The 15,308-nt window shown below is 42.6% G+C and overlaps 1 protein-coding gene across 2 annotated transcripts; it reads right to left on the reverse strand.

Annotated features, from left to right (window-relative positions):
- Window positions 1-1,251: 1,251 nt before the first annotated feature.
- GJB7 (gap junction protein beta 7) lies at window positions 1,252-11,141 on the reverse strand. Of its 2 annotated transcripts, XM_054396267.1 has the most exons (3): window positions 10,458-11,141; window positions 2,118-2,137; window positions 1,252-1,315 (listed from the first exon to the last, which is right to left on the reverse strand). In XM_054396267.1, exons 1-3 carry the CDS (start codon window positions 11,139-11,141, stop codon window positions 1,252-1,254), a joined length of 768 nt encoding a protein of 255 aa, XP_054252242.1. The 2 variants fall into 2 exon arrangements, with proteins under 2 accessions (XP_054252242.1, XP_054252234.1); XM_054396259.1 differs by lacking the exons at window positions 1,252-1,315; window positions 2,118-2,137 and having other exon boundaries at window positions 10,368-11,141.
- Window positions 11,142-15,308: the final 4,167 nt, after the last annotated feature.

The raw sequence follows: 15,308 nt of genomic DNA on the forward strand, positions 1-15,308 counted from the left end.
AACTATGACCTTTAATAAAGTTTATTTTGACTAGGAAGCCATCAAGCATGCTAGTATCTGTGGAGCTCTTTTTATTTTGAAGTGATTTAACCTAGCAAAAAACATGACACAAGTCATGTAAATGTCTTATTTGTTTTTATCCCTATGGGACTTGAAGAACAGAGTAATTGCTTCAGTTTTGTAAATACTTGATCAAAAACCTCAACTTTCTATCGGACACTGTCCTTCCCATGAACTAAATCTTTGTGAGTTGTCTGTGATTGGTATCTTTCACCAGGTCACTGCTCATGTATAACGGTTCTCTTTATTTGTAGATACGTTTGCTTTGGTTTTGTTTTGTTTCTTCTGGGGGGGAGGGATGTTGGGTTTTGTTTCGTTTTGTTTTTTTGTATATATTTATTATTGTAAATCATTTGCTGCCACCAGCAAGTCTGTAAGTCTAAACTATTAAATGACACATTTATATTCGGAATTTTAATTTGTAACTAAGCAAGCAAGTTTTTAAAGCTGTCCTTTAAATCATTTTAAATTAAGAACTTTTGAAGTAAACCTAGCTAAGTCTGCCATACCCATTTTATTTTGCATAAAGCATTTATTTACAGGAGAGGAGCTGGATAGGATCACATTTCATAGACTTAAAACATACTGACACGCGCTCGGTTTTGTAAATTGGAACATCCAGGCTCTATGGATGATACTCACATGTAGTTAACTCCATAAATACAATAGTTTTTCTTATAGCTACATTTTTCATTGCTTTTAATTGGATACAAAGCGTTTATGATTCCATAATAAAAATGGAAATGTGAATAAAAATAGTTTGCTACGTTGGAGATTTAAAACAATATTTGGTATTAAAGAAACCCATTGTGAATGTGATAGAAAATTAGTAGTGTGGAGCAGTTGTATATATTTGAGGTGGTGATTTGTGAAGTAGCCCAGTATTGCCTTAAATAAAATCACATTTCATTTCTTGTTTTATACATGTGATCTTATAAAGGTTATTTTTGTTTCTGTAACTTAGATTGGTGTATAGTTTTAATTTTTCTTAAAAAAAAAAGGCAAAGCAAAACAAAAAAAAAAGCAACCAAACTTCAGAAACCGTGTTTGTAAATAGTGGGTTTATAAAACAGATGGTTTATTTTGATAATACCAGTTTGGTATCTATCTATAAAATATGTGAGTCCTTATGCCATACCATTACAAACTGAATAAAACAAGGCACTTTCTGAAAAGAAAGTGAGATTGTGATCATACAGATAAACTCGGTGGTTGTGCTCTATTGATGGCATAGGCTCCCTCCGCGCTCTTCTGCCTCTTGTTGACTCTACCTGGCAGCACTCTCACCACCTCTCTTTTCCACACTGGAACAAGCCTCAGAAGCAGTGCCAGCTGTAGTGCCCAGGATTGGAGCAATTCTCTGTATGCTGCTAACTGAACCGACAGGTGTCTGGTTTGCTTGAGTAACCAAAAGTGTGAATGCGTTGGTGGGAGCTGGCAGTATCCAGGAATCATCAGTGTTGGGTTTCATGTGTGCTTATGTACTTGACTCAGATGGGACAAACCAGCTGAAATGTGTGGTACCAAAAATTTTTCTTGGATTATTCTAATTACTGGATGTGAGCTACTTTCAGTACTATAAAATAGGTTTCATCGTAGGAGAGATTGGCTTGATTATTTTTTTCTTTTCTATAAACTTGTCTTGCCATGTAAAACTTTGCATTAAATGCTACACTTGATTGTTCTTAAGCTATTTATCTGGATTCTGTGACAGTTTACTTGAATATCCATGCAGAGGGCACAATTCCTACAGCGAAATGAAATGACTTGTGAGAGTGAGGATTATGTATGGAAAAGTGGATAAGGCAGCAGCATTTCAGCTTGGGCATAGCCCTTGGTTTGCTGTCTGGTGCTAACTGCATACCTTACCAGGGTGCCCATGCAACCATTTCAACAGAGCCTATTTGCTCCTCTTGCTGTTGATTCCTCCCAAGTGACTAAACTGGTACTTCGGCCAAGGTAGCAAGTCAGAGGTGCAGTCTGAATGGTAAAGCCAAACCAAATCCCTGCATTTGAACTAGGAGACAGCATTGTAATCATCATAAAGCACAGGATACTGCATTCTACTTACCAGAGGCTGCATTCTCCCTGGATGGAGTTACTGTTGGATGCCAGCTGCAGTGATTGCAGAGAGGATCTTCTGCAGAGAAGAGGGTGGAGAACCTATGTTGATCCTTATCCACAAAGCTCATCTCAAATCTCTTCTTTTCCAATGTACCTAGGCATTGCAGTCACTGTCATCAGACCTCACAACTGTCTATTTGTAGAAGAATTTTGTGTTGTGCAAGTTAAATAGTTTCATCATTGACATTCCCAATGATAGCTACTGCATCATCTGCAGTTTTTAGACTGAGAATAGCATACGACTCTTTAGCTACACAGGATGCTATTTAAAGAGGGGGAAAAAAAAACCACAACAGTCAGTGCCATAAATACCCAGGAAGTAATTTCTGGTTTGCATCTGAATATAAGGTCTGAATTTTTAAGAATTAAATTTTTAATGTCGTCTTATCGCAGTTAATTAAAGTAGGTGTAGTCATTGCCCTCTGTGGCATCCTCCCTCTTAGGTAGGTACTGGCAGCCTGTCCAACAGGTAAGCTAGTATGTTATTTTGTAATCTTTAAAAAAAAAAAAAAAAAGTCTGGTTTAAAGTGTGGGACCAAAAGTAGAGTCAAATTTAAGATATCATGGACTGCAGAAGGCACTGTGCTTTGGTAAAGTCTCCTACAAAAGCTCATAAGGAAATAAAAATTGGTATTTTCATTTAGATATTTTACCTTGAATGTGATGTGTAAAACCTCCTGCTGTAGCTGCAGCAGTTTTCCTCCGTAACCTGGAGCTGTACTCCTGCCCTGGGGGCTGCCAGGAGGGTTATGGGCTCTGCCAGATGTCAGCTCTGCCAGCACTGCCTCAGCTTGCAGGGTGCCTTGACACCTGCAGGCCAATGCTGCCAGCTCCCACCCCACCACCTAGTCCCTCTTTGTCTTCTCCCTTTTTCTGCCTCCTACTCTGACTTCCAGGCATGTCACCCATGAACTGCAGTGCATTTGATCAAAGGCACGCTAAAAAAAAACCCTTGTCACCATCAGGAATGTGCTGACTAAACCAGCAATTGCTGATGGGAAGCAACCAAACAAGGAGTCAAAGCAGAGTACAGACTGGTTTGTGAGTGAAAGACATCTTTAAAACTAGCAGTCAGCTTCTCTGGTAGTCAACTGTTTATAAAGAAATCTTATATTGTCTGAGCACTAATTCAGTGTAAAAAAGTAGTATGTTCATATGTTTTAGTGTGGTTCTCAGCAGATGGGAAGACTGTTGGTCCTAGAGTGTTCTGGCATGTCCTGTCTATGGCTGTTGCATAGTGAGAGAGCAATGCTTGTAAAAGAAACACTGAAAACAGTCATTGGCTCAGGGGAGGAAAGGTATTGGCTGTATTCTTGTCATTATTTTCAGTGCCAAAGAACAGGCTGAGGCTCCCACCTGCATGGGCATGTTACCTCGAGGATTAGGCCAGCAGGCCTAGAGGAGCTCACTGAAAGAGGAGCTGGGTCAACAGCTTCTGCCTGTGCCCTGCTTTTTTCTTTGACTTTTGTTTTTCAAACGTTGTCCATCACGAGGCAAGGAGGTTATTTGGCTTTGAAAGCAAATGAGGATCTGAGTAGGACTTGGAACTTTTCGTGTTGGCAGAGATGTTTTGAAATATGGCTGAGGTAAATATTTTTGTATGAGCTTGCATGGAGTGATCATGTTATTTCTCCATTACAGCCTGGGCTCAGGTCAGTTTTGTACCAATTACTGGTGCTTGAGGAGACTCTGCTTTTTACCATTTCAAAAGGTAAAAAATGTAGCACCTGCACTGGAATTTGTAAAGTTTGGCTGTTTGAGTGACTTGGAAGTTGAATACACAAGAAAAGCCTTTAAGCCTTTAGTTCAGGAACTGAGCTTATAAACTCATTGGAACCAAAAATGTAAGAGCAAATTACTTCAGGAACGGATGGATGAGTGAAACTCCAAATGGAGCACAAAGGATTATAAAGGTAGGGAAAGGGCTGTGGAAGGAGAGTCAGTGACAAACCAAATGCTGAGTGAGAGCAAGGGTTTAGGAAGTGCATGAGTTTTCCTGTTAATGCTGGCTGATAGCAAGGGTTTAGGAAGTGCATGAGTTTTCCTGTTAATGCTGGCTGAGAGCAAGGGTTTAGGAAGTGCATGAGTTTTCCTGTTCTCTCAGGTTGAGTAAAATGTGACAGAGCTGCCTGGTGTGATGCTCATTTCCTTTTCCTTGGTGGCTTTGTCACACACTTTAAGTTTGCAACATGTGATGCAAAAGCCACTTGGCAGCTTGTGGGTTACACAGAGTTGGTCCATAATAGTTTTTCAGAGTGAGGCAGTGGCTGTGTCAAAACTGAATTATTCTCCAAAGCTTGAAACCTGCTGATTTTAGAATTTTATTTATCATTTCATGGCTGCTGAAGATAGAAATAAAACCTTGAGTACACATTCCAAAGAATTAAAGTTCTTGTTTCACAGGAAAACTTTTGGTCTGAGCAGGAAGCTCAAGACAAGCCACAGAGCTTTAGAGGATGCTCTAAAATCCTTCAAGCCCTGACTTTAAAATATTTTTTTTTAATTAGAGGGCAGCTAATGCACAAATTTAATCAGAAATCTGTATTGGCTAAACTATGTTTGTTTCTTTTCATATTCTCTCTAATAAACCGTGCTTTTAAAAAAAATACCTTTTCATTAATTTTCATTAAAATCTGTCCTCAATAATGAAAAGACTGAAGCTGGAAGCATTTTTTAATTTCAATGTTGTTGATGATGCATTAGGGTGCAGAAGAGCCAGGATAATTTTGGAGTTCATTCTCAGGTACTGAACTGTCCAATGACAGACAAGAGGCATTGAGTGAAAGTTGAGGCATGAGGAAAAATTTTTTCCCCATGAGGGTGACAGAACACTGGAACAGGCTGCCCAGGTGGGTGGTGGAGTCTCCCTCTCTGGAGATATTCAAAACCCACCTGGATGTGTTCCTGTGTGACCTGGTATAGGTGATCCTGCTCTGGCAGGGGGGTTGGACTGGATGATCTTTCAAGGTCACTTCCAGCCTTTAACGTTCTGTGATTCTGTGAAACTGTGACACAGGGCTGGTGGGCAAAGGTTTTGCTTCATGCATTCCTTGGTGGGGTTTGTCCAGTAGCTGCAGAAGAGGTTCTAACTGCATTTCTGTCATGAGCTGCGCTCTGTGTGTGTGTGGAGAGGTAACAGAAATCATCCTGAATTGTGCAAAGCACATTGTCTCCGTGAAGGCCCTGAACTTTTAACTGGCCACAAGCTGTCAAGCTAGTATCTGTCCTGGTTATTAATATGAATTATGAAATATTAATATTATTAATATAAGAATTATTAATAACAGTGTGTATATTTCTATCTATAGATCTAGATATAGATATGTAGTTTCTAGTGTACAGTCTTGGATATATTCTCCATAAACTGTAGAGTTTTAACAATTTTGAACCAAATTAGAAAAATACAAAACACTCATTGCCTAAGAACCAAGGTGCAATTTTCTGTTTGTCCACCTGGGGACAACTCGGCAGGCACGTGGCTGCTGAATACACCACTGAGGCTATGTGTCAGAGCACATACAATTAAAGGAACCTTTCTAAGAGACTTAAACCAATTTTCACTCGTGAATTATAACTCCGGGCATTCTGAGATGCTGCTCAACAATCCACAGGTTACAATACCATGTGGGCTAAAGCGTGGGGATTTTAAACAGAACCAAAACTGGTATTAAACATGTGAACACTGAAAAAGATAGTTTCGCTGGTGAAGGCGCATTGCTAAGCTGTTCTCTATGCTGGTTGCTGCCAAGGCCCAGGGGGGTCGGCGGGGCCGTGGCTGGCTCCCAGGGGCAGTCCCCTCCGCAGCAGCGGGAGTGCAGCATGGGCTGTGCGGGGGTGTGCCGGAGGCTGGTTCACCTGGAACAGGCTCACGGGCAAATCCCAGTGCTAGCAGTGCTGCAGAGTCTGCAGCATGCTGTGGGGGAGCAGTTCCCCTCCCGAAGCGGCTGGAGTGCGTGTCAGGGGCGGCGGTTCGGGGCGGCTTTCCCCCGGCTCAGCTCGGAAATGAGCGAGCGTCGCCCATTCCTCTCGGCGGCTGCTTTTCCCGTTTCTCGGGGCTGTGGCAGCTGGGTTGCCCTGGCACTTGGGCTCTCGGGCGTGGAGGAAGGGGCTGCTCCTTCTCCCGTGACTTAGCAGCCAGCACGGGAACGGCTGGGCATGGTTCTTGCTCTGCGAGCAGGTGCACAAAGGGCGGTTTTGGCTAGCAGGTCTGCAGCTTCGTGCTTGCAGCAGACAGTTAGAACTGCCAAAAGGGATTCAGGCGTGTTCTTCCCGGCTGGCAAGGCTTTGCCAATGGGGCTCTGTCCCTTCAGTGCACAGTTAGGCATTCAGGCAAGTTCTCCTCAGCTGGCAAGGCTTTGCCAACGGGGCTCTGTCACTGCAGTGCACAGTTAGGCAAGTTCTTCCTACCTGCAGACACGACGCTAAGCTGGCTGTAGTATTAGTGCAGTTTATGCGCAGGACTCTCTGCTGGTTTCTGGGCAAACTGAGGCTCGAGGGCACTTCCCGGGTACCAAGGCTTCTCTCCGGACTGCAGACAAAGGCAGGACACGTGCATGAGGGCAGAGCCTGGGCAAGGAGCAAGCACAATAGCAAAAGAGCAAGTTGTTCACCATTTGGGTAATAGTTATGATTTGCTCGAGGCTTGGATTTAGCCAATAGTCCAACTTGGTCAACACATCATTAGCCAATGGCAAAGCACATGGTCAGCATATGCCCATACTGGGAGGAAGCACAAGTACAGCACAAGTATCCCAGAAGGTGGGCACTTCCTCTCGTTCCCCCCAACGAGGCAGGTTGGCTTGTTTACCCAGGCTGGTTGATGCCTGGCCCTTTGTTTTCTCAGCTCTGGGCTAAGTACCCACTCCAGAAGAGAGGGGTGTGGTGGGTTGAAATTACCCCCAACATAAAATTGCCAGACCACCTTAGCTCAGCTCAGTTGAAAACAAATGAAGCTGTATTTACAAGCAAAACTACAATCTAAAAATATGAAATGCAATGAATATGTACAAAATATACAGTAGTTACATATATTTACAATTTATAAACAGCACAAGAACCCCCCTGGACAAAACCAGGGGGTTTCCAACAGCTTCCACCTCTTCTCTCCCTTCCCCTTCCCCCCTGTACATGGGACAAGAGAAGAAAGGAGATAAGCAGAGAGAGAGCTTATTAGTACTTATCGACAAGAAAGAATGCAGTCAAGGTGAGCAAACTAGCAGAAGCACCAGTTAGTATCTGCCAGAGTGAAGAAAGTGAAAAGAGAGAAAATTAGTTTACAAAACTAGTTAGTTATCTGCCCGATCGGATTATTTAGACCTTATCATTAGGTTGAGTTGCTCAGACATGTCCAAAGAAGGGCAACAAAGCTGGGAAGGGGTCTGGAGCACAGCCCTGTGAGGAGAGGCTGAGGGAGCTGGGGGTGTTTAGCCTGGAGAAGAGGAGGCTCAGTGGAGACCTTGTTGCTCTCTGCAACTACCTGAAGGGAGGTTGTAGCCATATGGGGGTTGGTCTCTTCTCCCAGGCAACCAGCAACAGAACAAGAGGACACAGTCCCCTGTGTAAGGGGAAGTTTGGGCTTGATCTTAGAAGTTCTTCACAGAGAGATTGGCCATTGGAATGGGCTGCCCAGGGACCTGCCCAGAGATGGTGGAGTAACCATTCCTGGAAGTGTTTAAAATAAGACTGGCTGAGGCACTTAATGGCATGGTTCAGTTGATGAGATGGTGCTGGGTTGGTGGTTGCACGTGATGATCTCAAAAGTCATTTCCAACCCGGTTAATTCTGTGATTCCATGATTATTTTTCCTTTTACATCCAGTGGTAATTTATTTACATTCTACTACTTTCTGTTCAAGATCTGTGGAGAATTTTCCTAGGCACAGCCTAAAACTACTACAAAGGGGAAGGGGGAGTTTGAGCAAAACATGTAAGGATGTGTTTTGACAATCTTTGGGACATAATTCTGGGCATATGCAGCCTTTACCACAGTATCTGAGGGACTGCTGTCCTCGGCAAGTTCAGCAGCAGTAAATGTATTTTCTCATTTTATAAAAGCAGGTTACTTATAGGAGAACAAAACCAAACCAACGAACAGAAACTCAACAAATCACAGGCAAACCCACACATTTTATTCATTAGTTCTTAAAGTTAATTCTGTAGCCACTCTCCCAGCTCTCATAAAAGTAATGCTTTGTAACCAAAGGTGAGGTTTTTTAGAGTGACACACTTCTTACATGCTTTTGCTGCCATTTCCCCCCCTTCATCCCAGTGTGAACAATGAAATTGTTTCAGCATCCAGGCACCTCCACTTATTGCAGGTAATGTTTTTCTTTCAAAGGTGTAGGAGGTGTTCAGGAGGGGATTGGATGTGGCACTTGGTGCCATGGTTTAATAGTCATGAGGTCTTGGGTGACAGGTTGGACTTTGATGATCCTTGAGGTCTTTTCCAACTTTGTTGATTCTGTGATTCTGTGGTTCTGTGATCAGGCTCAGTACCTCTGGATGTCCAAAGGTCTTTTATCCCAGCAATGGAAAGAGAACACTACTCTGGCATTTGTTTTGAGGCACTACTTTCTGTTTTCTCAGATGTCTAGGTTCAACAGAAGACCTCTTAGCTAATTTGTGTCCCTTTCCTGTTAGCCCCAGCAACATGCAAAGAGCAGAGCTGTGTGGTGTTTAATATAGATACTGGAATTGGAGGGGAGAGAATAGGTGACTTCATAGCTGGAGGCTATTTGTACTTTTGGATTTCATATGTTCTTCTGTGTCAGAGAAATCTAGTGAAGGATCAGCAGTATTTTCAGTCTTGCTGTAGATGGATCAGATTCCATGCCACTGAAAACTAGGGCTCCTCATGCAGTCTGCATTTCTCTACTCAGATCCTAGGAAATCAGTAATAATCTTTTCCTTCAAATGCCTCAGCCACAGAGCAGAAGCAGTCTAATGACTTGGGAGCTGCTTGGTGACAGTGACCAGGAGTTAACTCTGTTCTATGCTGCCTGCACAAGTTTGAGCAGGTATACCTTTGCTTACAGGATGCTTTCTGATGATAAATAGCTGAAAAATGTAAAGGGCTTAAGTATCTCCAAAAGGAGGTGCTACACAAATAGCCAAAAAACCCAGGTCTGTCTTTATCACCATGGGCTGAATTATATGTGTCTGTCTGTTCCTTTTTGCTTGTGTGTTTGTTTGCTTGGGGGGGGGGAGGGGGGGTTGGGTGGGGTGTTTGTTTGTTTGTGAGTGGTTTGTTGGGTTGGTTGGTTTGTGGGGTTTATTGTGGTTTGGTTTGGGGGTTTTGTTTTGTTGAGGGGAGGTGTGGGGGTTTTGGGTGGGTTTGTTTTGTTTTGGTTGGGTTGTTTGTTTTAGTGGGGTTGGTTTGGTTTGGTTTGTTATGTTGGGGGATGTTGTAGGGGTTTGGGGTGGTTTTGGTTTATTTTGGTTGGGTTGTTTGGTTTTGTGGGATTGGTTGGTTTGATTTTTTGTGGTTTGTTTTTTTATTATGTTGGGGGGGTGGGGGTTTTGGGTGGTTTTGGGTTGTTGGGTTGGGTTGTTTGGTTTTTGTGGGGTTTGGGGTTTTTTGTGCTTTGGTTTGGGTTTTTTGGTTTGTTGTGAGGGTGTTGGGGGGGTTGGAGTGTTTTTTGGTTTTTTGTTTTGGTTGGGTTGCTTGTTTCTGTGGTTTGGTTTGTTTTTTTGTAGTCTAGTGGAATGGGATTGTGGCCATCCAGTTCACTTCAAGACACCAGGAGCCACTGTGTGCCAGTGCTTTACTGGCTGTTTCAACAGTTATCAGCTCTCTACCTACCTGACAAATGCTGTACATCCTTCTACTGTTCAGTGTCTTAATCCCAGGTTTTGCCAACTCTGCATATAAAAAGCCTCTTTTTGCTTGTACCAAAGCAATTGCGTTTGAGCAATTGTTTCAGCATGATTTATCATGAGTATCTGTGTTTATATTAAAAAACTTACTGGAATTTTCACACTTGTCTTGCTTCAACATGAAAATATTTGGATGATTCTCTGTGTGACTTACATAATGTGACTGAATTTATCCACTCAGGCAAGGGAGGACTAATAGAGAAAAAGGATTTCCTATATAACTATCCTTGCAGTTCTGTAAGGTACTGATTGGAAAAGCAATGCATCAACTGCAGCTTGTGTAAGAGCAAAATGGTCTCTCATCTTCTTTCAAGTCAGTGGAGAACTTCTTTCACATCTGCCTTCTATATTCAGAGGCAAGGACAGGGAGCTGTTGTGGGGCTGTCCTGCAGCTGCTGCTCTGTTGTGGCAATCACTTTTTGAGCCTTCGTGTTTCTGGATGTACCTTTTCAGATAACATTGTATGGAGTATTTGAAAATGAGGTAACTCAATTCACTTAGATTCAATACAATGCACAGGCATGAAGTTGCCACCAGAAAACAGAGGAAAATCATCTTCTCTGTGGGTTTGGAAATGTAGCAGTCTACGGTGTTGGGACATGGTCTTACGTCACATTTCACAAGAGGTGGCACTTTGAATCCATTGTACAGTTTATAAAACAGAACAAGAAAAACCACTTCAAATCCTGTTTTTAAAGTAAGGCTGATAAGGTAAGTGCAGAGCAATCCTCCATCTATCTTTCCTGGGCTTTTATAAAATTTCTGGTTGTGGTGTTTCTCTCTGTTCTCTCGGTAAGCAACATGAAAAATAACCAAGAGTGAAGGGGTGGAGACCATGATCAATTGCAAAGCCCAAAGTCTGATGTGGGAGATGGGGAAGAAATGGTCAAAGCAGACATTTTCACACCCAGGCTGCTTGACATTGCATTCAAATTCATCATGTTCATATTTCCAGATGTTTTCTGCAGCCACAATGTAAACCAGTAGTCGGAATATGAACACAACTGCTACCCAGATTCTTCCAATACCTGTTGAATATTTATTCACTCCACTCAGCAGATCACGTAGGAATCCCCAGCTCATTTTTCTCCTCAAGGAAAGAAGGAAATGCTGTATTGAAGAAACACAAGATCAGATAGATCCTTTCTCTTGGGTGAAGAAAAACAAGATGGTCATTCCAGGTGAACTATAAGCAGTAACTGAACCCATTTAAAACTATTAAGAACTTAAAAAAGGGAAACAACAACAACCTGCTCTTAGTTCTGATAATTTGTACCTTCTGAAGATATCACTCAAAAATTATTTGCTGTTAAAATAGATTTGGTCAATTAGGTCTGCAAGTGAATGTGCCTATTGTTCTCCTGAGCATCAGGCAGACTCTGGTCAGTTCAGGCTAGCACTCTACCACCGAGGTACACTCAATTTAGCTCTGTCAGTTAGGAAAATATTGAGCACAATCAAATCAGATTTCACTTTAAAATTTTTGTATGTTGGTCCCTGGTCTGTGTGCTCTGTTGATGAGAATCTGGAGTTTATTAAAGACCTGCAGGACAGGTCTTGTGGCCAGCAGTGCTTCTGCAGCCAGAAGTATTGCAGAGCTTTGGTGATATTTTTCTGCTTGAAGCCTTCATTTGATGCTGAGAAATGGTTGTATAGGACAACCTTCAGCTGCAGGCCTAAAGGGCTACAGAGCCTGTTTCATGGTGTTAGCTGGGTTGTAATCAGCACAGCTCCTCTGTACAAAAGGGCTGCAAATGTGGCCTTAAAAGGTTATGTTTCCTTTATGCACCACTTTTGCTGTAGCTTGTGGATGTTAACTGATGTTTTTGCATCCTTTGAAAATATAATTAATTCATTGGAGCAATTCAAAGGACATATAGAATAGAAAAAAATAAAATGGACTTCAAAGATAAGGAGTTTCTCAACAGACAAACAGGAGAAAATTGACTTTATGGGACAGCACAGGCACAGCTAAAGAAATTGATTGTGGAGAACTTAGATTGTGTCAATTTGCATCAAGGTAATGCCCAGCTGTTCAGACTAACAATGAAATGACTCAAAGGTTTAAAAAAGCAACAAAAGGGTCAAAAGGGGATCTATTTGTCACTGTGGACATAAAGATCACAAAAAGATTTAGCCTTTATTGGAAATTACAAAGGAGGCACTAGAGAGCCTTAGGCACTAAAAGAAAGACTTATTTGTTCCAAGTGCTCAAGACGAAGTTGAATGGAGCAAGAAGTGAAGAGCAGGGATTTACTTTAACCCCCCCTGCTCCATACACACACAGAGGCATACACCTCTCAACTTGGACAAAAGCTGAAGGTTGGAGATACGTTGATTTGTTGTACTCATTGCTGGCTGAAGTAACAGGGATAAGCATGAAAACAAGTGTCTGGGCTGCTTCTGCTACGAGCCAGGGAAGGAAATGGAGCAGGTCATCTCTCTTGCTTCTTGTGTACATCATTGTGTACAGTTGCCACCACCAACATACACTTTGTCCTGCTCACTAGAGACGCAAATGACCAGAAGAACTTCCACACCTCATTTCCCTCAGGCATATCAGTGACTTGGTTTCCCCTCTTAAAGGCTGCACCTGTTCTATGCTGAGCAAAGAGCAACCTGAATGCACCATTAACTTCTGAGTGTGCTGAATGTCATTTATTAAGTAGAGTGTTTGAATAATGTTATTGTTGTTGAATATATTCATCAAATAATCATTTCTGTTGTTCAGTAAGGTCTACAGAAGGTTGGCTAATGTGCATTCAGTAATGCACCCATTCAAAAGCAGAGTGCTCAGAGAATTAGTTCATCTGGATTTGGATCAGCTCTGCCAACTTAATTATTTAAAAGAAGAAAAGGTATCTTTATGCAGAGGCAAATGGGAGAAAAAGTAAGAACAGACTAAGTAGAGATGAAGTGGGGAAAGCATCCAAAGTGTTAGGGGGGTAAAGAGGGCAGGGTACTTGGAGCTCAGTGAGCAGGCAAATTACAAGGCAGCAGCACAGTATTATGGGAAATGGAGAAGGAACAGTAAGAAGTACAGAAAAAACATGAACCTGGGAACAGCAGATCTATGAATTCTGTATTCAGCAAGCTGAACTATCCTCACAGGCTGAGAGATGGAAAAACGCTTTGTTTTTCTAATATAAACATTACTTACGAGAGCATTTTGCTGCACCTGCAATTTACCTTTTTCTCTTCCCTTTCCTTCCCTTCCTTTCCCTTCCCTTCCCTTCCCTTCCCTTCCCTTCCCTTCCCTTCCCTTCCCTTCCCTTCCTCCCTTCCCTTCCCTTCCCCTTCCCTTCCCTTCCCTTCCCTTCCCTTCCCTTCCCTTCCCTTCCCTTCCTCCCTTCCCTTCCCTTCCCTTCCCTTCCCTTCCCTTCCCTTCCCTTTTTGTACCATTTAATTAAAATGTCATTGCAGTGTTTTTTTTAACCATGAAGGATCATCTCTGTGATGAAGAAAGGGGGGGGGGGGGAGAAACAACATTGGCACAAGGGTTTCCATAAACAACCAAACAAATAATGAAGCTTCAGATGTTCATTTAGTACCTGCATTTTCCCCTTGTTTTCTTTGTTTGCTGATATAAGGAAGTGTGCATCCTTGTTTTATGGTTGCTGAGTTTTTGTGCTTGTTTCACTGACTACTCACTGCTTCCTTACTGACTGCCAGAGTTGTAAGGTCCACAGGCTGAGAAGCACTGACTTGCTTCATTCTTTGGCCCTAAGAAGGTTTTATTGTGCATATAGTGTTCCTGACAGTCCAGTCTGCTCTTAAATTGATGGAAGTTCCACTAGCCCCAGCATGGTGCATCTGTTCCAGTGCTCCAGCACACAAGAAGATGGAGCAGGAAACCTGGAAACACCAAGGTACAGTCTAGCTCCATTGGAAGTCATCCCACCACTCTGTACATGCACCAAAGTGTTGTACATCTGTGACAGCAGCTGAAAAACTACTGCTACAAGTAGTTAGTTACTAGCTACTGCTACTAACCTTGCAATGCCTTTGTTTCTTGTTCAGTGCTGAGAGTGCCAGTGTAAGGTGATTTCCAGGTCCTTATGAAAAAGCCAAAAAGAGAAAAAGGAGAGGTCATAAAAGATTAACCTTATCTTGTTAAGACAGCTCATCTCTTAGCATAAAAAAGTAGCATAAAATAAGTAAAGCTGTAACAGTAACACAGTTTTGATACTCGTTGCTTTTGAAGGCTCTTCAGAACCCAGCCAGAAAAGGACTGGCAACCGAGCAAACATAGCCCTCCTGGTCTGCATGCTGGCCACTTCTGCCAAGACTGCTGCTATTAGCAGTGCAGCAGAAGTCCATGGCCCTCAGGCTAGTGTGTGCCAAAGGTTTCCCACCTTTTTCATCCTTCAGATGCTTCCAGTGGAAGGAGAGCCCCCTGAATGGCAGATGTAACCAGACCAGTAACAGGCTTGCTCTCCTCTCACAGATCAGCAAGAAGTTATCTATAGACACTTTATATTGAACTTCATTAGTACAATCCCTTCATTATCATGTAGTAAGAAATAGAGTCCTCTCCTCAAAACATCAACAATATAGACAGAGAAAGCACATTCTTTGTGGAGGATATGTCCACCAGAGAGGTGGTATGGGTTTATCCAGTATCCCTCAGCATGTCAGAGGCAAAGCTAATTAAAAAGTCTCTCATAGTCCTGTCTCTTGCTCTCATCTTCCTTAACTTACTGATTCTAACCTCTCACTGTTTCATGTCCATTTTTAACCCCTCAAAGCAAGAAATAATCCCTTTGGTGCAGTGGGAGATGAACTTTGGGTACTGTGCTATTGTGCTGGTTTTGCTTGGACAGAATCCCAGGTCCAGCCATGGGCTGCAGGCCGTCATCAGTTCTGAGTCAGCCAGGACAGCTGACTGGAGCTGGCTCACAGGTGTATCCCATACCATGGCTATTTCATTAAATCTGTTTTCATGTCAACCTGTAGGTCTCCTCTCCTTTTCCCAATTCCTCTTCTCTGCTGGGGAGGAGTCATTGGGTGACAGAGCTCCTGCTCTACAATTTAGCACCACATAAGGGCTAAATTTAGGCAGCTATTAAAAGTAGAATTCCACAAACACATAGTACTCACACCACACATATGATGTGTAAAAAACTTCAGTCTAGGCATTTATTTGCCAACTGACTACAGGACAGAAGGAGAGGACATAGTCTCAAGCTGTGCAGGGGAGGTTTGGGCTGGATATTAGGAAGAAATTCTTCACAGAAAGAGAGATTGGCC

This window comes from Indicator indicator, chromosome 2 (assembly GCF_027791375.1).
Source record: "Indicator indicator isolate 239-I01 chromosome 2, UM_Iind_1.1, whole genome shotgun sequence".
Taxonomy (NCBI): domain Eukaryota; kingdom Metazoa; phylum Chordata; class Aves; order Piciformes; family Indicatoridae; genus Indicator; species Indicator indicator.

Bases quoted from the DNA above. Each gene is read 5' to 3' on its own strand.
- GJB7 (XM_054396259.1), bottom strand. From the start codon at position 11,141: ATGAGCTGGGGATTCCTACGTGATCTGCTGAGTGGAGTGAATAAATAT.